Source organism: Lissotriton helveticus, chromosome 7 (assembly GCF_964261635.1).
Source record: "Lissotriton helveticus chromosome 7, aLisHel1.1, whole genome shotgun sequence".
NCBI classification, from domain to species: Eukaryota; Metazoa; Chordata; class Amphibia; order Caudata; family Salamandridae; genus Lissotriton; species Lissotriton helveticus.
The window spans coordinates 735,530,399-735,556,278 of NC_136068.1; the positions used below are offsets into that span (position 1 = coordinate 735,530,399).

The following is a 25,880-nucleotide window of genomic DNA, read 5'->3' on the forward strand; positions in this document are numbered from 1 at the left end:
CGGATCCCTCGCCCTTTCCCGGTGGATTTTTGGCCCCCTGAATCCTCGGAAAAACCCCAACCGGTCACCATTGTCCGCAATCTGGGTGTTATGATGGACAAACTTAGCATGGAAGCCCAGGTTGCGAAAACAGTATCCACGTGCTCGGCCCTCATTCGTTCCCTACGCAAGATCCTGCCACTACTTCCCTTACAGGCCCGGACTTTAATAGTCAGGTGTACTATTCTTAGTCGCCTCGACTATTGCAATGCGCTGCTATTCGAGTCTCCAGCCACACTGTTAGACAGACTCCAAAGAGTACAATCTGCCACTGCTAAATTAGCCCTTGGTTGACCTAGGAGAGCATCGGCCACTGCAGCGATGTCCGAACAACACTGGCTCCCGTTGAAACAACGGGTGGCTTTCAAGTCCCTCTGTCTGGTGTTCAAAGCCCTGCAGGGACATGGGCCCAGCTCTCTACAAGCCTTGTTTAATTGGTACCACCCAACCAGAGCCCTTCGCTCTACAACGGCTTGCCTTGTAAAAGTACCAAGATTCAAAAAAGTTAGGACCGGAGGCAGATCTTTCAGAGTTGCGACTGCTAAACTATGGAACAGCTTGCCCGTAGACATCCGTCAAACGAAAGAACTCCTCCCTTTCAGGAAACAGGTCAAAACCTGGCTGTTTCCTAAAGGTTAACCTCCCAGCCACTAATCTGCTGCCCCCGTGCTTCCCCCTTCAGGAGCTACCTCAGCGCCAGGATGCCTGTAAGGCGACAGCCGCGCTATACAAATTTCTTAAATAAATCTATATCAGAACTGTCCTGGTTACTCAAGCATGGAAATGGCGAGGCATAACCGTGTAGGAACACAACAGCAGTAATCCTCCGTCACATGCAGGACTAAAGCAAAGGATTGACTACTAATACACAAGTTTGGTTACTGCGCAGGGTTTGGTGTGACAGGCTATTGGCGCTCAAACAGGTAGCTAAAAGGGGTGACTCAGTAAAGGATGTCGTTTAGGAGTATGATGCTGCCAGGAAAGGGCAGAACCCCTGAGAAGATCAGGAGCAAGGCCCTGATCTATACAATGAGATACAAAACCTGGGCACACATATGAATACGTCAGTTCTGTACACAGCTTTCCGCGCCAGGAACGCAGAGCCATGATAGAAACCGACACTGGTGCCATGAAACTAGAGCCCTGAAAGGGGTGTCCTTAACCCTAGATATCGGTTCGCAGAACGGGGAGGATGGGTGGGGCGGTAAGGAATCTAACACTAACTACTGTTTCTTACAGATATATCGTTACCGAAGGTAAGTAACTTGTGCTTCTGAAAGAAACAGGTTAGTGTTTGATTCCTTACCTTAGAATTGATACCCCAGCAATACCAACCCCGGTGGTGGGTCTGTGAACCAAGATCACACCAGAAAGTCCTGGAGAACGGAATGGACGAAAAAGCCATCTCTCCGTACTTGGCTGTCTGGGCAGTAGTGTCTAGCAAACGTGTGCAGCGAGGCCCACGTAGCTGCCTGGCAAGGGGACTCCCCGACCCAGGGCAGTAGTAGTCGCCGTGGCCCGAGTGGAATTGGCGGGCAGCCCAACAGGAGGCTCATTTTTCGCCACGGAGTAACAAACCTTGATACACAAGACGACCCACCGAGAGATGGTCCGCTTGTGCACCGTCCGTCCCTTCTTTGCGTCCACGTAACCAACAAAGAGCTGGTCGTTCACCTGGAACTGGTGTGTGCGGTCCAGATAGAATGAGAGCGCACGTTTTGGGTCCAGACGGTGGAGCCTCTCTTCCTCCTTCGAGGGATGCGGAGGCGGATAGATGGTGGGTAGGGTGATGGACTGCCCGATATGAAAGGCTGTGACCACCTTCAGGAGGCAAGTCAAATGGCCTCAACTGCCACCGCTCAATCTCCACGCATGTAGGTGGAGACTGGACAGGTTCGGGTAAAGGACCGTCCCCTGCTGCTGTGACAGAAGGTCCTCCTGAAGAGGCAGACGAATCGGGGGATCGACTGACATGCTGAGTAGCTCGGGATACCAGTATCTTCGTGCCAAGTCCGGAGCCACAAGGATGACTTGGGCCTGGTCTCGCCTGATCTTCTTCAGCACTCTGGGTATAAGTGGTGTAGGCAGAAAAGCGTAAAACAGACCACAGCTCCACTCGCGACAAAAAAGCGTCGCCAAGCGAGTGCCGCCTTGGAAATTCCAACGCGCAGAACTGATTACATTACGCGTTCTCTTCGGTGGTGAATAGATCTAACCAAGGCTCTCCCCACTGCTGAAAGAGACCTTGCGCAACGTCCGAGTTAAGACGCCATTCTTGATCCATCATGCACCATCGGTGGAGTTAGTCTGCCCTGGCGTTCAGGGAACCTGCCAGGTGTTGAACCACCAGGGTAACACCCTGGTGTTTCAGCCATGTCCAGAGGCACAGAGCCGCCTGACAGGGGGTCCACGACCCCACCCCGCCCTGTTTGTTGCAGTACCACATGGCGGTGGTGTTGTCCGTGAACACCTGCACTACACTTCCCCGGACAGAGGGAAGAAATACCTTCAGTGCAAGTCGGATCGCCGCAGCTCCAGAAGGTTGATATGGAGCCGGGACTCCGCCGGAGACCTGAGGCCTCTGATCTCCCTCTCTCCCATGTGGCACTACCCATCCCAGGAGGGACGCATCTGTCACCACCACGTGCTCCGGTTGGGGAAGGGAGAGAGATCTGCCGCTGACCCAATCGCGGTTTGTGAGCCACCACTGCAACTGGTTCGCAGTGCCCTCTGAGATCAGCACCTGGTCGGACAGGTTGCCCTGATGCTGTGCCCACTGAAACTTCAGGTCCCACTGCAGATCCCGCATCCGCCACCTGGTGTAATGCACCAGAAGGATGCAGGAAACCATCAGCCCCAGGAGCCACAGCGTCAACCTGTCCGAGACTCAGGATAAAGGCTGAAAGATCGGAATCAGAGCCTGAATGTTCCGAACCTGCTGTTCAGGGGGGGGGGATAAACCCGAAACTGCGCTGAGTCCAGAACCGCTGCGAAGAAAAGGAGCTTCTGAGAGGGGCACAGGTGTGACTTCGGCACGTTGATGGAGAACCCCAGTGAGTGCAGGAGGTCGGCCGTATTCTGGAGGTAGGAGAAGACTGTTTGGGGCGAGCCAGCCTTCAACAATCAATCGTCGAGATAGGGGAAGACTGAAACCCCGAATCTGCGCAGATGAGCTGCGACCATAGCCATCACTTTCGTGAACACCCATGGGGCGCTGGTAAGGCCGAAGGGGAGCACTATGAACTGAAAGTGCTCGTGGCCTACTGTGAACCGCAGGTAACGCCGGTGCGCCTGCAGGACGGGGATGTGGAAATATGCGTCCTGCAAGTCCAACGCTACCATCCAGTCTATTGGGTCCAGGGCAGCTAGGACCTGAGCCAAAGTCAGCATCTTGAACTTCTCCTTTCGGAGTAAGCGGTTGACGCTCCGTAGGTCCAAGATAGGGCGTAGGCCTCCTTTGCCCTTCTTGGGTACCAGAAAGTAGTAGGAATAGCAACCACGTCCTACTTCTGGCCCAGGAACACGCTCAATGGCCCCTTAGGCCAAGAGGGCCGTAACTTCCTCCTGCAGAAGTTGCAAGTGATCCCCGACATAAGGTGGTACTGCGGTGGCATGGCTGGAGGGGTCGCCTCGAAGGGGAGGGAGTAGCTCCTTCGGATGATACCTGCACCCACCTGTCCGACGTGATGGTACGCCAGTGGGGGAGGTGATGGCGGACCCTGCCCCCCACTGGCGAAGAATGGGCCTGAAATGCCGGACTAGGAAGGCTTAGAGGCAGATGCTGCAGGGGCGGGTGTGAACTGACCCTGCCGGTGTCCCCCGGTACCGCCACGGCGGTAACCACGTCTGTGACCGCGTTGAGCCTGGTTCTGCAGACTGTGGCTGGCTGGACGTGTGGAGCGCCCCTTCCTTAGCCACGAAAGGAGCGAAAAGCGGAGGTTTGCTGGGGTTGGCCTAGGCCCAAGGACTTGGCCGAAGCCCTGGAGTCCTTGAAACGCTCCAGTGCACTGCCCGCGTTGTCGCCAAAGAGGCGACGGCTATCAAAGGGCATGTCCATGAGGGTGGCCTGGACATCCCCCGAAAAGTTGGCGGACCTCAGCCAGGCGTGGCAGCGAACCACTGTGGCAGCACCGCCGCAACCGTGGGTGTAGAGTGGGTGTAACGGCTCAAAAAGCAGGCGGTGTTGACAGACCGCAGCCCCAAACTTGAGGAGAACAGTTTCTTCCCAAATTGATCGTACCTTTTGGATTCCCGATCCGGAGTAGTGGTCGGGAATGCGGTTTGTGACTTAGAGGCCTGGATCACCAGGCTCTCGGGGTGGGGTGAACAGACAGGAAGCTAGGGTCGCCTGGAGGTTAGTCCTCACGGCCGTGACAGGGAGCTCAAGAGCCAAGGCCTTGGCCACACTAGTCAATACCAAGCTGTAAGCAGCCCCCTCCGTAGCCACGGAGGGAGGAGAGACGAATCCAGTGTCCGGCAAAGTGTCCAGACCACTGGCCTCCCCTAGCTCGTCTGCCCAGTCCTGGCTCAACTGGCACTGTAGTGCCAGAGGGTCCTCAGACCCCTCCCAGTCATCCTCGTCATCCATCTCCTGATAGTCAGGAAAAAATGATGGAGCCGGGTCGTAGGTGAATTGCCAACCCATCGACACCGGACTCGGGCTGAGACTCGGGACGACGTCGTCCGGAGACGGAGCGACACCCTCGGGGTCGGCGCCAGCGGAGGAGTCGTAAGGTCGATTGGCGACGACCCGGATCCAGGCCAGGATCCTTTGGGGCCCTGCGGCGTCGGGGCCGGAGACGACGGCGCAGGGGCCGAAGTACCCGACGGCGCCGGGCCGTAGCACCAGACTGTGCCGGGGCCAGAGCCGCCGGCCCGCTAGGGCTCCCAGACGTACCCGCGGGGCCCGAATGCACCTCGTTGGAGTCCGACGGAGGGAAATGAGTCCTCATGGCCACGAGGAAGTCACGCATCTCCTCCAGCATCGCGTGCAGCCCAGGGACCGTCGGCTGTGGAGCTGGACGCGGCGCTTGCGGCTCCAGTGGATCCGCGTGGGCGGTGTCGCCCGAACCCCCGGCCGCGTCTCACGAGCAGGGGGGGGTGGGGGGGAGGGGGCAGAAGAGCGATGACCCCTCTTCGACTTTTTTTTACAATGCCTCGACTTACTTGAGGACTTGGAGCCCGACGAGTGGTGTTGACTCGTGGAGCGGCAATGACCGCGGCTCCGCGACCGGTCCCTAGACTTCCTCCTCGACCGGGACCTCGAACAGCGCGGAGCCGACTGCCGGAGCTCGATATCCCGTCCGCCGTATTACAAGTTCCATAGGATATCATGGAATTATAATTTTCCAGACAGAATATCCGTCACGTTTGTGACAGAGTAACTGTATGCTAAGATTGTAATCAGGCCACAAGTGTCTTGCCTGCCTTTCAAAAAAGTAAATAATCTTGAAATTTAAGATGCTGCTCCTAAAAATAATTTATAATGTAGTGCATTACCACACAGGGAGATGTTTGCTCCACATGCTCAATGCCACATTTTCAAACACCCAGTCATGGCCTGTACAATCGTGAAGCAGGACATGTAGTTGACTCGTGATACTAGAGGTGGAGACACAAACACAGAGTGGCTATTCTAATCAGGGTCATATCTTTCACGGATACAGCAAGGTGCCGTGACACCAGGGCCATGGGGCTTAGAGAGCCCACCAACCTTTTCCCTACGTGTGCTAGGGCCCTTGGCACACTGGCTTAACACCGGATTCTAACTTAGGCAGCTCAGAACTAATTCGATTTTTCACACAGTTATTTGAAATTTAGACTGATTACCTAACTGCAAAAAGGGATTACATGCAATGCTGTAGCATGATATGCATTCACCAATATTCATTGTCTGACTAACAGGATTATAAAATATCTACCTACCCTTTGTACCACTAGGACCATGTTAAACATCTGTTGGGCAGTTGAGTCACATTCTTCACAAGAATAATGTGAAGTATACTGTAAGGTCAAGAGAGTTATTTTTAAGTTATTCAACTGGCTACATATAAATAAATTAGCTTCAACTGTGTGGTAATTTTTCAATGGAATGAATTCTCAACCCTTCTTTATCTCCACCTCATGCCCCTGCTCACTCACTGTAGTCTTACTACCTTCTACACAACAGACAGTAAATTTCGATGTGTTACAGCCATCTTCTATGGCATGGGTCAATACAGGGCGAAGGTCCCCCAGGATCCCAGAGAGTGTAGGAATTCCAGCCCAGAAGTCAACTGGCAGTGACCGACCAGAAAGCCAAACTTGTTGACGAAAATACCCTCTTTCCCAAAGGTCTCTACTCTCTTAAGATTCGTTATCCAGGAGAGTAGAGGGGAAGGCATTCGGGTTCATCTGCTGGTGGAAGCTTGCATCACTAAGCTCCTGGGGAAGGTTGTAGAGTCAAAAAGGGGGGTCTTTGGGGGCAGGATGATGGCGCAGCACAATCTGGAGATTCACAGAGGGACCAGAGGAAGGTTTGTCCCAGGTTCCTAAGAGAATGTTGAGAAGGTCTTATTAAAGGGCAAAAGGGGTTAAGGATTGGTCTGCCCCTGTTAGAGAACTTCAGTTAGATCGTTAGTTTTGACCTCCAATGTGGGGGAGCTGGAGGTCGACAATCGCAGCCACCCTCTGCGTAAACACGGCAAAGGAGGTCTTTTCTTCAGTAGCAGGGCCTGGAGGAGAGACGAGGCCGGATGCAGGAGAGGTGTTAAGGCCACTGGCAGCCTGGAGGTCCTCATACCTATTTTCCTCATGAAAGGTTGCACAAAGTTGTCACCCATGTCATGTTCATTGTCCAAATCTGTTCCAAACAAAGAATGTGGTGAATGAGGCCTATCCTCCAAAACCGGGACATCAAACGGCTGAGGAGGAATGGGCAAAGGCTGAGGATCGATGGGTACTGAGCGCTGCATCTGCTGAGGTCGGTCAGTGTCAATCCTGTGAGCACAACGGGGTGCACCATGTCTTCTGGGGTCAATGGAGTTGGCATCAGCGTTGAAATTCGGAGACTGGCATGAAGCATTAAGCTGAGGTGGAGCAGGGAAAAGTGCTGCTAGAGGCCTGGTGTTGGGTTCAGAGGATGCAACTGTCGCAGAGGGCGAACTTGCTGCCGGTATCCCAGATTTATTGTTCTTCTTGGAGGATTTGAAAGGGGATGATGAACAACCTCGGGCCAGCTTTTGGACCAGGAACAGAGCAGAGACCGACCTTTGGACTTGGACAGGTCATGACGTGGGTTCTTCCGATGCTTTGCGTTGTAGGACCCGAATGGCCTTTGCATTCATCAATGCGCAGTCTCTACACGCCTTAGATCCGTGAGCCAACCCCAGGCACCAAAGGTAACCTAATATGGTTCAGTCACAAACATTTGCTTTTGACAGTCCCTACAAGGTTCAAACTCATATCACTGGAGTTAGAATTTTGAGGGAAATGGTCTTGAAAAAAGACTAGGAGTAGCTCCAGATCGGTCTTCGGTGCTGCAGAAGATTCTGTGGCTAGAAGTCTTATCAGAATTTACTTACAATAACTACCCAAATCTATAATAACTACTTACCACAGCTAAGACACCATACTTAACCTACCCGTTGTACCTACCACACCTACACGTGACCTATTACAAACAAAATACCCAACCTCCCATATCCAACATACCGGCCACACATACTTGTCAAACCTTCTTACCCAACATAACAAACCTATCATACCCATCCTACATTATCTACTCATTATACTTAGCTACCTGCCATTTCGATTTATCTAAGCATAACCTAACACACTTAATCTACCTTAACTACAATGCCCACCAAATTACTATACCTAGCAACCATACATTATCTACAACATCTAATCAATGTAACCAAGTACATCTTATCTGCTAATCATGTAGAAGTCCAAACAATAACGTTTGAGCCTTAGTGCGGCATTAATTATGCAAAAAATGTATGACCCCTAAGAAGATACCATGTTTTAGGTGAATAGCTGCTCCTTTATATGGAGCACTCTACAACACCACTGACATTCTAAATCTGCTCTCCTCACATGTCTTTTTTTAGCAGAGTTTTAAAGCCTTGGAATATCACAGGGACATTCATGACGCACTAGAAGAGTGACAAACTCTTCTGTCATTTCTGCAACAAAGTTTTTAAGCATAGATTCACGAAGTACAATACACACTAGGATGAAAAATGGCAAAACAACTTTTACCATTCCAGGCACAGTCTTACAGCTTTGGATTGGTAAATTAAAAGCCAAGCCAAACTGGAACGAATAAAAGCAGCTCATGACCAATATATTTCACTCACATAAGAGCTTGTCTGAAAAGTATAGCTTTGTCCAGAAACAACATTGGAACTATAATATTGGGCCTAGAGGGGTATTGGTGTTTCAAAAGGGGAGCACAGCAATCTGAAAATGCTCCTGAACAACACTGAACCGCAGGTAGCGTCTGTGGAACTACTGGATGGTGTAGGGCAATATGCATCCTGGGGGTGAAGGGCCACCATCTAGTCACCTTCAAACAGGGCAGACAGAAAATGGGCCAGCATAAGCATTTTGAACCTTACCTTCCCCGGGCATTTAGAGGGTGGAGTTCTATGATAGGCCAAAGCCCTCCATCCATCTTCAGCACAAGGAAATAACAAGAGTAACAACCAGTCTATCTACGAGCCCACCTTTGGAGGGTAAAGCTCCCACCTTTGCATATGAATGAAAAGTGATGCTCTGGTGTGGGCAGAAAGTGCACAGAGCAGAAAGAAACAGTAGGGCATAGCCATGATGAATAATTAGGAAGACCCATCTGTCAGATGTGATGGATGAAAATTTTGGGAGAAAGTACTGGATCCTGCCCCCAAAGGTTGGTTGTGCACCTCTAGGGGCAAGATAAAGTGGCTTGGAATTGGTGTCACAGGGTAGGAGTACAGGTGGGACTCATGCCATTGGGAAACTGCACATTGCATGCAACATCCACGCCCCCGGCCTGGAACGGACTGGAGTGACTGCAATGGAGACTGGGGATGTCTGTTTACCAGACTCCTGGAGTAGTCTCTGAAGCCCCTAAACTGGAAACAAAACTTTATAGGAAGGTTCTGAAAGTCCCAGGGAGTGTGCCATGGCCTGAATCTCCTAAAATCAATGAATCTGCTTTCTTGCTGAAGCATATTTGGAAGGGATGCCTGAATATCACCTGAAAAAACTGTAGATCGCATCTACGCAGTGCCATAGAGAATGACACATTAGTGCTGATCACCAGCCATAGGCAATCAGTAGTATCCAGGTAGCAGGAATCACGTATTTGGCAGCTTCTTGAATGTTTTGAGCCAAGTAGGCCCTAAATACTTCCAGGCCCGCTGGAAAGATTTTGCTGGCCATGTCCAAGGAGAGTGTTTGGCAGTAAAATAGGCAAGCTGCATTTACTAACCTCAATGCTTGGCTAGCCTTAGAGTAAGTTTGCTTTCCTGAACGCCTCAATCCTCTTTGACTCCCTGTCTAGGAGGGTCATAGCGAATGAATTGGGGCTCACTTTTCTGGAGTAGGATGCTGTGTAAGATCTCCAGGTGCCAGTCTGTGGAGTTTGACCACCTACCTATTCATCAGCGAGCAAGAACAAGGCTTAGACCAAGTGCACGTCATGGTGTCAGTGAGGGCTTCACTGAATAGGAACAAGGGCCGAGATGAAGCAAGCCTAGGCTGCACATTTCTGTGAAGAAATTGGTCTTTACCTCAAGAGGAGGCAGCGATAGGTCCAGAAGCACGTCTATTAACCCTAGTAAAAGAAGCACACTCTTCTGTTGGGGGCTCAATAGACAAAATGAACCCTGTGGGAAATTTCCTAGCCCAATGGCACCTTTGTCATCTCCTGGTGGTTGCAAGCTTTGGTCAGAACCGAAGCCAAAGAAACAATGGAGCTTTTGAGGGTCAGACAGAGGCAGTAAGGAAACTGGGGGCACCATACTGGGTTTGAAGCACAACCTCGGTTGGGGTCGAGATGAAGCCAGCTCGAGTCACATAGCTGTGATCATGGATCCGCTTCGATGGGAAAGGGACCAGAGTGAAAGTGGAAAGCAGGTTCCAGGGGCCTGGACGGAGCAGAGGACAGATTCCTCGGCAGTAACCTGACTGGAGGACCCTGTGGATCCATTGAGGACCTAAAGTGCACTAGAGGTAACCTAAACAGTGCCAGCATGGTTTCCTTAAAGACATCAACCTACTGCTGTATCGCAGAGAAACTTAGGGCACATTGGGACCAGCTGCGGAATATACTCCTCAATCGGGGATTGGGAGTGAGATCGAGTGGCACCATAGCACCCTTGAGACTTCTCTTTAGGTAGAGAACGGCGGGATGGGGTCAAGTCTTTATATGTTTCCTCTTGGACTTTAATAATGACTTACCAGATTACTGACTGTGGCGTGGTGAGGACATCTCATGACAGCGATCTCAGGAGGGAGAGCGGTCTACACCCTCAACTTGGAGTGGGAGTTGAGTGAGGTTTATGACTTTTTCCTGTTTTGGGAGACGTACAGCTTTGCTTCATGTTCTGGATTACCTTCAGGTGCATAAGGGCCCACTCATCACAGGACTTGGAGTCGTGCCTAGAGCCCAACCACCAAAGACACACTTCATGTGGGTCTATGACCAACATCTGTTTTCTGTATTGGTTGAAACAGGCAGTTTTCGGTAGGACATTGTTCCTTTACACAATGGATTCAGTATTTGCTAGTTGTCAAAGGACTGACAAAAGCTTCAGACCCACGTTTGAAGGTGCAGAAAGTAAGAAAATTACTTTAGTATGATGGTGGTTATATGCAGCTCCTCTCTGTCACTTCTGGGGCGAACTAAGCTACACTGAGGGGCGCAATACCACCTAGAGGCACCGGGAAGAACTGCTATGAAAGATTTCCGGATCCAGTCTGATGCCTGGGAAATATTCTAAAGTTGATAAATCCTCAGTCAGAAGTATCTGTCAGAAATATTGATCAATCATATCTGCCAAACCTTTTGCCCCATACATAACTGTCATTACTTGGCGTGATTACCCGTGACTTTTTGCCTCCACCTCCTCTATTTTTGAGCACTTTGCCACTGCTGATCAGTGTCAAAGTGCAAGTGCTCCCTGTGTAATGTGTAATGGTAATTGGTTGTCCATAATTGGTATATTTGCCTTACTAGTAAAGTCCCTAGTAATGTGCACTATGTGCGCCAGGGCTGGTGATGCAAATGTTACTAGTGGGTCTCCAGCAGTAATTGTGCCACCCACACCAATAGCTTTAAAGTGAGAACTCAGGCCTGCCACTGCAGTGCCTGTGCGCAGTTTGTTAAACTGTCATGTTGTCCTGACAAGTGCACCCACTTGCCAGGCCTTACCCTTTCCTTTTTATGCACACCAGACACCCCTATGGTAGGTCCAGGGTACCCCCACCCCGGGCAGGGTGCAGTGTATGTGAAAGGTAGGTCATGTACCGCGGTGGTACCATGTCCTGACAGTGAAATAGACTCCATTTCGTTTTTCACTATCGCAAGGCCATCTTGACCATAGAACAAAATGCAAAGTCTGTGTAATATGTTTCCAGCCTATCCTCCCATAGATTTAAGATGGAGAGGTGACGTTTAGTATGCCTGAACTCACAATTTAATAGCACATCTTTTTGTGAAGGTGGTTTTTGCATTGTGTATTTAGAAACCACACTTTTAGAAGTGGCTTTTTTGTGTTCTAACATATCTGTGTGTCTCTGCCTAGTTGTGGATTGACTGTCTGGATTTAAATGTGATAGGCTCTGGGGAATGTCTTGACCCAGGGGAGGAGGTGAGACAGCAACAGGCTGACCTGCATCTTGAGTGTAGGGGGAGGAGTAGCCCCTGGTGGTGAAGAGGGCTGGGCTGCCGCCCTAAAACAATGGCTCTATCTCCTGCTGAGTGATTAAGTATCCAGACCCCCACTATAAAAGGAAGGAGTCACTGGCAGGGAGACACCCAGAACTGGTTTGGACAGGGGTCAGTGCCCCCCGAACATAGACTTCAAAGACATTTAGGGGTATAACTATGAGAGCTTAAGCCCCTGAACAATGGAATTGGATTGATCAAGACTGAAAAGGATCAAATCTACTTTGTGGTCAAGAGGAACTTCTGCCAAGGAAGAAACAGCTGAAGAGACTGAAGGAAAAGACTGATTCTTGATGTGTGTTCTCGGGCTGGCCTGCAGTTTGCTGCTTTAACCAAGGAGAGGCTAAAGGGACTTTGCTGGGTGCTGTTTCCCCCTGCTTGAAAGGACTTTACTGTGTGCGTGTGCTTTGTGCACCTTGAGACCTTTGTGAAGATCGTCCTGTGATCATGTGCACCCGGAATCCAAGTGAGTCTCAGCGACCCTGTGTGCGTGTGCTTTGTGCAGCCTGAGACACTTGTGAGGATTGCCCTGTGGCCGTGCACCCCTAGAGCGCAAGTGAGTCCCAGCGACGCTGTGTGTGTGCCCTGTTACAACCTTAGATCTTCGCCATTGCCATCGGCCCGGACCGGCATCCCCAAAGGAGCTGTGCCACCAGTCCGAGCCTGCCTTTTGCCAAGGAGGGACCACGAACCATCTCAGTCGTCGGGGGGCCCGAGTTCCCTTGCCCAAATCAACAAAGTCGCATCGGAGGCCCAAGTCGCTAGGAGAGCGAGGTCGCACCCCTCAGGTAACGCTCAGCGAGCGTGCGTGTGTTGCCGCCTTGGGCGGGGTGCGGGCTAGTAGAGAAAAGCTTTCCGCCTTTCCCATTCACGCAGCACGAGCCTCCGCTCAAGCTCATATCGCGGCCCATACTTGCCGAGCAGTGGCAGTACCAGGGCGAGAGAGTGGAACTACACTTTGTGTTACACCATACCCGTGTTGGGGGCATACTTTCACAGTAGCTGACCGCGAGTCAGTTGGAGTGGCCTGGAGACCGTCGTGAGCACTGTGATCAGTGCCGGAGTACATTATTTTGGTATTACGAACTGCCTGATTTGGGCATCATGCATTGCATTATTTCTGCCTGATTGTTGCATTGCGCATTGCATTATTTCTGCATAACAAACTACCTGAGGGGGCGTGGCTAAGATGGCGGCGTGAGCAGACGTACTGCTCCGGAGCTCCCGCCGACGGCCTGCCAAAGCACCGGCTTCTTGGCTGTTTTCACCTACTGTCGGCAGATATCTCAACTGTGGACTCCATCCTGATAATGCCGCGAGTTTCCTTGAAGGCTGAGAAGACGGCCGGGCAGACGTACTCCTCCCGACAGTGAAGTGGACCCAGACGCGCCGCCGAGGACGAGCTGAGTGGCCTAGTGGCGGGCTGCAAGTAGCCCAGGGAGCGACCCATCAGCCCCCGCATAGTCTGGCAGGCGCAGCGGCTGATTCTGAGGTCTCGGACCTTCTGGAGGTGACCCACGCAGCGGAAGCACGCTGGAACCGCCACAACGGAGATCACGAGAGGCGCGATGGAGGGAGCACTCAGGTCGCCATTTTGAGTCTGCAGTTCCCAGACTGACTCTGGGCGCGAGCGGGCTCTTCGGTGTCTGCGGCGCCCTTAGGGGAGAGGTGCGGAAGGCGAGACAGCGACTTCTACTAAAGGCTCGACTGTGGCGGTGAGATCGGGGTCTGCGGCATACACAGAACAGAGTGTGCAGCGCATAGTAGCCGGGGACGGCGGCTGGGTCCCCCTGCCCGAGCTGGCTGCAGGATGCATAGTCTAGCGGGTGGGCCTCTGACCTAAATTCGAAGATCGGACTGGTGATGCTGCAGGGGGCTGCTTTGTTACGTTGCGCCGGTAGCACCAAGATTAAGCTGCTGAGGGAAAGGAAATCGGAGACCTGGCACGACCTTGGGGGCCTCACTGAAGCTGGGTAGAGAGACTGTGGGCATAAAGGGTGAAAAGTGCCGCCTGCTGTGATTCCGACATGAGGGAAGACAGCGGAGCAGCTTCAGAGGTCCGGAAAGTGGAGAGTGGATGAGAGCGCGAGTCCGCCATTTTGTATTGGTACATGTGCAGACCAGACCCCATGCGGCTGCTACAGGAGGCCCCGGAGTGAATAGGCCGTCCTTTCATAGCTATCTACGGTTAAGGAACTTCCTACACGCCAGTTACTGTGTGGGGAGAGAGACGCTGGGAGTGGTCCTATTGGCGTTGAGAGGTGGAGGACAGGGCGGTCACTGTTCAAGCCTGGGCCCAGTCCAGACGCCGCGAATGGGAGCGTAAACGCTGGAGAGAGACCTAGCAGACTGTGTGGCAGATCGCAAGGAGGGAGGCACTGGACTGTTTGTGGTAGCGAAGGGGGACGACTGGCGCAAACGAAGGCCTGGCTCCAATGCAGTGTGCCTCTTGCGAAATTTCCAACCCTGTGAGAACCGCCTGGGAGAAGCCCTGAGGGGGAGGTACGACCTGTGAGGCAGACTGAGGCCTTGAATGAAAGGTCTGGAGGGGGTGGGAGCACTGGATGCCTACTGACCGACCCTTGGGGGCTGCTTGCGAGTGAGATAGAAAGACCAGCCTTTGGGGACACCGATGTAGGTAAAGGAGCCAAAGATTTGGTTGGGGGTGAGCAGCCAGTACATAATGTTGATGAGAAAGTTGAGACTACGGCTGAGATGTGTGTGGATCAACATGTCGGGATCACTGACTGGGTCATGCGAGTGGAGACACTGGGAGACCCCAAGCTGACAGATAATATGCTTGTTGGATCTTCTGGCCCCACAGACCGTGGCCCCTGCTCACTCACTAACGCAGAATAAGAGGGACCAGTCAGGTGCGATAGCATTGCTGGTCACGGAGGCGGTGGCCTTGTGTTTCGCTAGAGTTGGCTCTCATCAATGACTTTTAAACAGTGAGTGCCTATGCAGAAAGGGACGAGCAATGCATAACCCGTTTATTTAAGGAACAAGATATATTTCTTTAATTGAAAGTCGCCCCTGGCAGCAACCTAATTTGCAGCACAGAATGCCATCGAAAACGGTCAGCTTCATTAAGTCTTAATGAATGAACATACAAAAGTAATTTCAGGAAGAGCATCCGGTTTCCCACACTAATGTCTGTCTTTGTGGGGGTTGTCTACAGGAAACTAGACTGTGCCACACAGGCCAGGCTCTTTAGTTCACCTATCTTGATACAACTCAAACATACACTATGTAAGGTTTCAGCTGGTCTTGCTGAAGTGACCTTTAACAACTACCCCAACTCACGATCAGTGGAGCAACATTTCCTACATGTAGCGGGCATCAGACTCCTCTTGGTGGTGCACTGGGAGGCCAACGAGTCCCATTGTGTACCATGTACACAAAGGAGACTAGTAAGCTTTGCGACAACACAGTCTGGTATGGCACCAAACAGCCACGAAGGTTCGTTTGTTATTACACTTAGAGCAGAGCAACAATTATAATCCATTCTTTCTTTTGTTAAGTTTCTACACATAACTTTGAGAAAAAGAATTGATTGATATGAAACTCTGGGACGAGCTATGGCACAAAAAAATTATTTAAAATGAACAGCAAGTGTGTCTTTAGAAACAAATTATGTAAGCGATAGAAAAAGAACACTAGATAACAGTCGAAACTAACGTGTCGGGAAAAAACACAATTTTCCAAGAATGCAATATTATACATCTATTTCTCCACTAATAAAGCAAATAAAGCGCAATATGACAGAGATCCTCCTAAACTGGCACAAGAAAACAAAGACACGTAATACTCTTTTGTGTCAGTAAAAACTAACAACAGGAAAAGCATACAATAATCCCTCGTATGGCATGGCGGGCATTCAAAGATAGACTAGAGTGTTTGGTAAATTTGACTCCGCCATTCCTTTATCAAGAAAAATATATTATTGTTGTTATCACATAGGAAACAGAACATCAGACCAATATTTAATTAGAACTTCCTGTGAAAGAATAAACACAGCCCTTATAATATCACATACTGTTTCTCCCATCTTCATGACTTAATTCTTCATCCTGCCATCCCTGAAAATTCCTGGTCCACTTTTACAGCAATAGGAAGCTGGCAGTCTGTAGCTTGCTTGGCTGTTCAGCAAATAAGCAACATCCTCAGCATTAGCCCCAGATCTGCATCCCTGTAGCCAGAGCCTGCATAGGTGCTTTCATCGTCAGCAAAAAACGTTGAGACTGTAGAACAGGCTGTTGACATTCTGAACTTGGTCCCAATGCTTCAGTGATGCTCTTGTTGGATGTTTTAAAGTCCACATGGTATTAAAAAGGCAACAACAACCTGAAACAGGTAGTCCAAGGCTTCCATAGACTAATTTGTGCTTTCATTTTTACTTCCAGACCTGGAGCCTTTCAAGTCTTATAGGTAGGTGACATTTTATTTTCAAATTCTGTTGGGTGCTCAGCCTTCTAACTTTCTCTCCAAAATGAACAAAGTAAATCAAGTCAACTTTTATTTGACCTCACTCAACAGCGTTTTCAAAACTGCTGTGATAGTCCTGGTCGCCTTTTCTTCCTATAATTTCAGACATTGGAAAATTCAGACTATCAAAAAAGGTGTTGCACTCTCTAACCATTTATGATTGCCTGTTCAAATAAGTATTCTATTGCAATTGCATTTCTATAGCGCTTACTACCCCCCTGACTAAGTGTCAAAGCGCTTTTTGGGGGTGTAGCAAGCTACTACGGAACCCAAAGAGGATTAGTGGTTAATTAGTTTAGTGAAATATGAAATTAATTTGAGCGGTGGATATGTTAGTCTGTTATTTGGATTGAGAAGAATAGTGGAGGGATAGAAGATGGAAAAGGTTTGCATTTATATAGCGCTTGCTACCCCTGATCAAGTGTTGAAGTGCTTTTAGGCGAGTAGCACGCTACTACGGAACCCAAAAAGAATTGTGGTGAATTAGTTCGGGGAAATAAATGAATGAATGAAAATGCATTTGTTATCGCGCGACAGCTACACAGAAGAGTGTACCGGCGCAGACAGAAGCGGTTAGGAGAGAGTTTTATAATACACTACTAAGTTTTAAAAAGCCACGTGTTCTTGAAGACTGAAATATCTGGAATGGATCGTACAGTGGCCAGGAGCCTGTTCCAAGCCTGTGCCCCCAGGAAAACAAATGATCAGCCACCCATCCGGGCCATGCGTACTTTGGGAGTACGGGCAAGGTAAGAGGAGGAGCATCTTAGAGATCAAGCCGGGATGTAGCGATTGACTCGTTTGTTAAGGTGCCTGCTCCTTTTCCATGAAGGGCCTTTTAAAAAAGACAACAAGGGCTTTGAATTTGATCCTTTCTTTCAGTTGCAGCCAATGTAGGGATTTAAGGAGGGAGGGACAAATTAGACCTTGGCTTAGTTTAGAGGATCGCCCTGGCTGCGGCGTTCGTACTACTTGCAGGCGCTGTACAAGGTAGCTAGGAAGGCCCAAAAACATTTGCGTAGTCCTGTCTTGATGTAAACAAGGCCTGGACCACTATTTTCCTAGTCTCTATCGACATGAGTGGAAGACATTTTTTCAACATTCACAAGATGCCGAAGTAAGTGCCAACCAAAGTTTGGATCTGAGACCTCAAGGACAGGGTATTTTTCTAGGAAAACCCCAAGATTTCCCACAGATGACTTCTCGGTGTGCGGTGGCGAGTATTCTTCAGGCCACCATGTGTTCCAGTTACTGACTGCGGGTTGGCCAAAGAAGACAATCTCTGATTTATCTGAGTTGCATTTGAGCTGACTCACCTTAAGTCACTGAAACACCTATGAAAGTCAGGCCCTAATCTTCACACCATCAAAATCAGCTCCTTTTTCGCAGGTGAAAATCAGTTGCGGGTCATCCGCGTAGGATATAATCTTTGCACCGTTAGCCTCTGCCACGGATGCTGGGGGGACAAGTACAGGTTAAAAAGAGTAGGTCTAAGAATAGATTTAATATGGAATTAATGTGGGAGGTGGACATGTTAGTTTGTTATTTGGATTGAAAAGGACAATGGAGGGATAGAAGAGGGAAGGGTGTATTAAGTTTTTTTTTTTTTTTTTTTTACATCTAGCCGACACGTGATCACTTCAGCAAAATATGCTGATAATAAACGCATTAAAATATGGGCTTGGCCCCCAACAACGTCATACCCCTGGTGACTGCCTTCTTTACATCTCGCAATTAGAACCACCTCCGCATCAGTGATTTAGTGGGCATTTTGTGAATTGTGGAACCAGGAGGAATTTTCTATTTTAATCCTGGTCTCCGAATTGGACTAAGTTGTGTAATCTTAGACATTCATTTTCTGTCTTTGGTTACCTTTACAAGATTTGACACATTTAGAATTTGGCTAAGAGTTTGTAGAAGTGTGTGAAAATAAAACTGGATTGAAACCCAATACATGCTCATTGTATATTAGGTCTTTGAAGAACGAACCCAGTCATTTGGTTCACTCAATAACAGTTTTGGTTCTTCAGCTTCACCAAACTGTCTGTAAAAATCATGCTTAATATTATAATTGATGGACAACTTCCACATAACCATCATCATGAATGGCTTAAAGTCTTTGGTTTGACAGTACACACATGTTCCAGATTTTAATCATTGTAAATGTAAGTTCTCCCCTACTGTTATTTTCCTATGTGCCACCTGGTCGATATTTATGCAAAAGAGAACCTATGGACATCAAATTCTGATTCAGACAATAAATACAAATGCACAAGTTTATGGGTATACTGCTAGCCTAGCAGTCCAACAGCACGGATAAAAGAAAAGCCAAGAAGCAACAAACATGCCCATGTAGAAACAACAGTAGCTTTAAGAATTACCTTTTCATGGTGCTCTATCAAAATCTCAACAATAATGTTCTGAAACTTTATGTCCATGATAGCAGCCACGGTTTCCTCTTGTGGGCGTAAAAGTGTGGGCCCAAACACAACACCCAAATTGGCCACAGTCATGAGATTTTGTTGGTGATTTTTGGCAACTCTGTAAGGAAGTACAGGTTGAAAGATCATTAAAGTGAACAGGTAAATGAGCATTTGCAACAAAGGAGAAACAGTTTAAAATACAACAGCGGTTGTGTTAAAATTACTTCTAAAAGATAGAAAATTACATGAGGTAAGACCATACAAAAGTGGTCACCCAATTCCTGAGCGTTGATTCTAAATAAAGGACAAGTACCTTATTATTTTAAGTTTTGCTTATCGCCAATGAGAGGCAATTTTTTGTATTAACAAAGCAATATGTGTTTTTAAACGTAATATATGAAGCATGTTTAAGAAGGAGTGAGTCATAGATGCGGAGTGAGATGAAAAGTGATTAATAACGAGTGATAGAAAAGCAGTGACTGATAACGCACGGGAAAGTGAGTGATGATGGATGGGACACAGCTTCAACAGACAGAAAAGGAAATCCACTGGTTGTCAACAATCGGTGTGGCGATATGTGAGAGCTAGGGGTCTCATTTGAACTTTTTGGTCTGGCGATAAAACTTGAAAGTGTTGGGGCTGGGAAAATGGGGGCGATGTGTCTACATGGCACATGAGGTAAATGGCAGTTGCCACACTAAATGCATGTAACACTTCCACATGTCCTCAAGTTATGAATATTTGCAAACATTACTTTCTCCCTTGAAGCGACAAAAAATGTAACATTTTCTTGACATAAATCCACCGCACTTTCTAGTGAGGATTGTTAACCTGTTCTCAAGAATAGGTAGGAGTATGAACGTAAAGTAGTTTCATTTGGGAAGATTCCCATGTGCACTCCTGAACATTTGTGAATTATCAGAAAGCTAGAAATTTGCATGGACACAATTGAACAAAATGTTTGTGCCTCCCTCTCTTAGTGACTGACTATCTTGTGGTCAATGGTTCTACAAACCTTCTCAAGGTATCTCTAACTAGAAAGGACTAGCCGACAACAAAGCAAACTGGATTAGCTGAGGGTGCTACTGCATTTCAATGATCACGGGTCATGCTCCACTTCATTTTTCAGAGCACAATTACATCACCAGTGCCCTAAACCAGGTTCAACCACAAAGGGTTTTCAGTCCCTGGGAGCAGCCACCATAGTGTCTGCATACTGCAATAACTGGATCTGTGTACATAACATCAACAATGAAACGCTCTGACACTACCCTTGAGCAATGTGGCAATAAGTTAAACGAACGACAAAAAACAAATATGTAACTGTATGGTAAAATGCAGACAAGTTGGTTTATCGCAATGTCCAACTTCTCTACATTTTATATGTTGGGGGTTTCGGTCCATCAATACTTTTCACAACGTTTTTCTTTTTCCATAAATTGAAGAACTGTTCTCCTCGCACAGGGAAACGAGGGGTGCAATATTGTGGAGAAAGGACACGGTTTCTGCCACTCAAAACAATGATTTGGAAATTCATCTCGTGTTGCATGTTATAAGCCCATAAAAAGGGAATTGTTCTGCAGCAACACAGAGGGCTATCTGATAATCAAAACATATTTATCCCTAACAAAAGATTATTATTAGCTTTAAAAAAAAAAGGCAGTCGTAAATCAGAGAAATCTCTAGCAGTGAGGATTCTGCCAATAGAGTCAGTGGGGTAACACAGGCCCCCGCAGCCCCAATGGTGCGGGGGTGTGGGCCCTGAGCTGCAGGGGGGCCCTCAGGCCTGAGAGTTCCGGATTTAATCCCGAACCACTCGATGTACCTTGCAGGGGGGGCCCTCAACTTTCGTTACACTACTGGTTAGACCATGCACTAGAAAGAGTTACTGAAATTAAGTAACTTGTTCTTCTTATGGATACTTCTAACAGCAGATTCCTTACCTTTCTCAAAGATAAAGAGTACCTCGCGCAGGTGGAGGGTCTGTGGAGTGGGTCACCTCTGAAAATCTTACAGCACTGAATGAGCGACATGCCCGTAAGTCAGCCCTAGGTATCAAGGCAAAAGTGCTTTGTGAACATGTCCAACAAAGCCAAATTTGTGTCCTGAAAAATGTTGAGGACAGGCAGCCCACATGCCAGCGCAGTGGTGGCAGCCTAGGCCCTAGTGGAACTCTGGAAATGGCAATTTGGCCCACGTGCAGCAGTCATAATGCAGAGGACTAACCACTTCGACAAAGTCTTTTTCAGAACAGCATTCACTTTCTTCTCCCAAGAGAATCTCATAAAAATCTGCTAAATCTGATCGTCCATCAGATCATCATTAGCATAATAGAAGAAAAATCTTAAAACTTTTTTGGGGTACGACCAGTGGAGTGTCTCCTCCTCTCTCACGGTGAGACGGGCAAAGAACGGTGGGAGTATGGCAGATCGCCCAACATAGAAAGGAGTCAAAACTTTTGGCAAGGTGGCTGCCCAAATCCTCAAATTCAGTTAGTCTAGGAAAAAAGCGAATCTACTGCAGATGACCCAAACAAGCTTGGAGTTCACTAAGAGAACGATCTGAAGAGTTCACAATGAGAAAGACAACCTTTAAGGTCAGAAGAAACAACAGGCAGCTGCTTATGAGCTAGAAGGGAGTACGCATGAGGAACATCAAGAACAAGTTAAGGGCCAGCAGCAGCGTCACAAACGGTCGGGGGAAGAATAATTCAAACAGGAATGGTTGGTTCAACAAATACAAAGAGGCCAAAAGGGCTGACAAATACACTTTAATTGTGTCCACTGCAAAACCTTGCTAGGTAAAAGAGAAACAAATAACAAAACATCCAACAGCTTGGCTTGCAAAGGCTCTGTATTGAGGTTGCCACACCAAGCCACAAATCGGTCCTAGAACCCACGGCAAATGGATTTCGTAGATAGACATCTGGCGCAGCGATGACATTAACAACCTCAGGTAGGAGATCGAACATAGTTAACTGCCAACACTTAATCTGGATGCATGGAGGTATAGATTGTGCATGCCTGGGTGCAAAAGGCTTCCCTGTAGCCGTTACATAAGATACTCACAAAGTGATAGCCTGATCGGGTGACAGACACTCATGCCTAAAAGGCTCCACTACCACACTCTCCTGGCCCAATTTGGAGCTGCTAAGATGACTTGGGCCCGGTTGTTCCTGATCTTCTTCAGAAATTGGGGCAAGAAAGGCAGAGATAGAAATAAGTACACAAGTCCAGTGTTTCACTCCAGCTGGAATGCAACTCTTATTGAGAACCTTTGCGGGAAGCCCAACTCAGAATCAGGAAGATGGCCTTTGCCATCTCAGAATGCAAAAGCCATTCATGAATGGCTGGGCACTGGTGCCCTGCTCCAAAACATTTTAATTGCACTGTCATGCTGCCACTGATGAGTCACACTGTTGATATCCTAATCCCTGTGAATTACTGAAGAGCAATTCTGATTGTAAAGCAGTGCCTTTTGTATTGTTGAAGTTACAAATACCAATAAACAGATTTAACAACAAAAAAAATGAATGGCTGGGCACTGCTGGATGAACTCGCCTGACCAGGTGTTCAAGGATAATGCTAAGTGATTTACCAGGAGGGAGATGCCCTGACACTTCAAACTCGAGAGATGCAGCACAGGACCCAGGATCCCATTCTGCTCTGCTTGCAGCAGTACCATCTGGCGATTGGGTTGGCTAGGAGAACCTGACCCAGCCTCCCCTTCATGAGTGGCAGAAAAGCCTTCAGCGCCTGCCAAAAGGCCGACAACTCCAACAGACTAATATGGAGAAGGGTCCCACCGGACACCCAAGTGCTCTGATCTCCAACTCCCCACCCCCCCAGCTGACCTCCTCTAACCCAGCAGTGATGCATCCATCACCACTGTCAGCTTTGTATGCGATAGGTAGAGGGGTCGGCCACTGGTCAAATTGCAATTGAGCAGTCACCATTGCAAATTATATGCAGAGACCTCCGAAACCGTGATGCCATCGGACAGGCCTACTTGGTACTGGGCATAATAGGACTTCCGATTCCACTGCAAAGCCTGCATATGCTACTTGGCATACTCAACATGCTGGAGGCTAACAGAGCAAGGCGCTTCAGAGCTGCTCACACCAAGATTTAGGATCAAGGCTGGTTGGGAATATGAAAATACGTGCCCTGTAAGTCCAACGCCACTATCCAGTCGCCCCCGGATCCAGGGCAGACAGGATCTGCGCGAGCATTAGCATTCTGTATTTGTCCTTCTGTAGGAAGCCTTCAGAGGGTGAATATCCAAGAAGGGGAGAAGCCCTCCACCCTTCTTCAGCACAAGGAAATAGCAAGAGTAAAAACCTGTCACTATTTCCGAGTGCAGAAATCTCTTGATGGCTCCTTTGGAGAGAAAGCTTTGCACCTCTTGCATGAGAATGGACAGGTGCACCTCCGAGAACAGCTTTTATGTGGGGAGGTGTGGTGGGGCACAAAGAATTGGTATGGCACAGCTATGATGAAGGATTTGGAAGACCAACCTGTGGAATGTGATGGGTCGCCCCCCCCCCCCCACCTCTACCCTCCCCCTGGGAGAATGTACTGAATCATACCTCCCGCAAGGTGGCAATACACTACTTAGGGCAATCTAAAGCGGCTTATTAGCTGTAACCGTTGGTAAGCAGAGAACTGGAATGACCGAGGTCTGGTGGATCTGCGCTGACTGCCAGATCCATGTCCTTGACCTCAAAGGACTAGTGCGCCTGAACTGGGGTCTGGGGAGACTGGCTGTGCCTGCATGCCATCCCCCTGGAGAAGCCTCGAAAGTCCCATAACTGGTGAGAGAAATGTTAGACAGGATCAACAGGCCCAAAGAGAGTGCCATAGCCCAACTCTTTTTAAAGCTTTCTAAGGCAGAAGCAGCTGCACCTTCGAATTGCTGTGAGCTAATCAAAAGGCATACCCAAAAGTGAAACCTGTACATCAACAGTGGATTGCATCCAAGCATGGTGACGGAGCACCAAATGAGTGTCAATCGCTTGCTCCAGTAGTATCCACCCCAGCACATACATCATCTTGACCAGGTGGGAGCAAAAGATTACCCCAAAATTTAGACACCCCAAATTTTACCTCAATCAGATCTCACACATCACTGAACTCGTGACTCTGTTAAACCTCAATTTTGTAAGGTTGTGTCCCCCATGTTAACCAATTCCATGCATCGGCCGGCTGAGAGTTGGCCGACGCCACAGTGCTCGTGTACGTCGGATGGCTCCCGGACATCCGCGCACATGCAACTGTCCTTTCAGCCAAAACAGCCTCGGGAGCTGGGGAAGAGCTTCCCCAGCTCCTGAGGCTGTTCTGATTGTTTCAGTGAAATGTCGATCAGCACGCATAGCGCATTGTCGTCATTTCACTGAAACTGAAACAAGCTGATCGACTCGTTTCAGTTTCACTGCAGTTTCACTGCTCTAGGGGCAGTCTCAAGATAGGAGAGGTATCATTGGAAAGGGTAGTTTGTCCCCTTTCCAATGGCACCGATCCCTATTGGACCCCGCTACATGGGGATCCCCACAGGAGGGCAATCCCCAAGCAGGGATTAGCGGATCCCAAGCCGGAACAAAATGGTCTGGGAACCGGGGCAGGGGTGGGATAAACGGCACCCAATGTGGCGCCGGGGGCGGTGCCGAGGGTGGCGCCAGGGCTGGAGCAGAGTGTGGCACCGGGGCTGGTGCCGATGGCGGAGCTGCCTTGCCAGCAGGATCTGGACACGGGTCCGCGGGGCCCGAAGGCGTGCCGGCGGGAGCCCGAGGCCTGTAAAGGCGGTCCAAAGCAGCAAGGAATTCTTGCAGCTGTTCGGGAGTTGCTGACGGACCCGGGATAGGCGGGTAGGCCGTGGAACTCTGAGGCTCCAGAGGAGTCGCAGGGGCGAGAACCGTGTCCCCCTCCGAGGAGCGCCGGGGGGACGTCGGAGAGCGAACACGCTTCTTAGACTTCTTTTTATGGCGACGCTAACCGGACTCCGAGGGTGAAGACTTGGAGTCCGAGTAGCGACGTCTCAGACTGGGAGCGGCGACGCGATGAATGCTGGACATTCAGCAGCTTCCGACACCGCTCCCGTAAGGCCTTGGGGGTCATGGTGCGGCAGTCGTGGTCGGCCTCCAGGCAGGAGAGGCAAACATCATGGGGGTCCGCTACTGACATGTTTCGGCGACCGGTTCCACAGGACTTGAAACCGGGCATCCCTACGTGCACCAAGAGAAGGCTGGGGAGACCAAACGTCTCAAAATAGAGGTCAAAAATAGACCAAGGTATGTGCTCAATCAGGATCTGCTCTTACTGGCGCGGAAAAAGAAAGAACTAACATCAGCGCGCAACGATACAGAAAAGGGGGTGGTGATGAACAGAGTGTCTGAATTAAGCAGACCACTCTTACCCAGTCCAAAGATCAGGGCTTGATCCATCACCGTTATTTATCTCACTGCCCCATCCCAGCTCAGAACCTGGCTATATGCAAAAAGAAAGAACTAACATCAGCGCGCAAGGGTGGCGCCCAAGTACTCTCCCTGACGTAATCTCGGCGCTGACAATGCCAATGACAGACGCGGAGCCGCAGGACGCCACCTACTCACGCGCAAGGGTACTGCTAAGCAAAACTTTCCGGATCCAGTCTGACTCCTGGGGATATTCTAAGGTAAGGAATCTATCACTAACGTGTCTCTTTCAGATATAAGCATACAGGGGTGGCGCTTACATGCGGCTTCACTTCATCACTTCTACAGCAGTACGGAGCCGAAAGGTGCTACCTAGCAGTGCGTGGGAGCATTGCTTGAAAAAGTTTCCGGATCCAGAATGGCACCTTGGGCATATTATAAGGTGAGGAATTTGTAGTTAGAAGTATGCATCAAAAGTTATTGTACATACTACATCAGTGAAACGATTTCAATCGGAGCCCACATTTGAAGTCAAGTATACCTGAGACCCACAGATATGTAAGAATCTTTCTAAAAATTCATGCTTCCTCCATGGTCTATTAAA

At 49.1% G+C, this 25,880-nt stretch overlaps 1 protein-coding gene across 4 annotated transcripts in view; it reads right to left on the bottom strand.

Annotated features, from left to right (window-relative positions):
* ARHGAP26 (Rho GTPase activating protein 26) overlaps positions 1–25,880 on the bottom strand; it is a 2,444,655-nt gene that overhangs the window by 896,761 nt on the left and 1,522,014 nt on the right. For all 4 annotated transcript variants that reach the window (XR_013598661.1, XM_078653061.1, XM_078653060.1 and 1 more), the window contains exon 18: positions 18,826–18,985. Coding sequence is in view for 3 of the 4 variants with exons in the window: in XM_078653061.1 (XP_078509187.1) it covers positions 18,826–18,985 (160 nt within the window). In the remaining variant the exon portion in view is untranslated. The remainder of the gene's footprint in view (positions 1–18,825; positions 18,986–25,880) is intronic.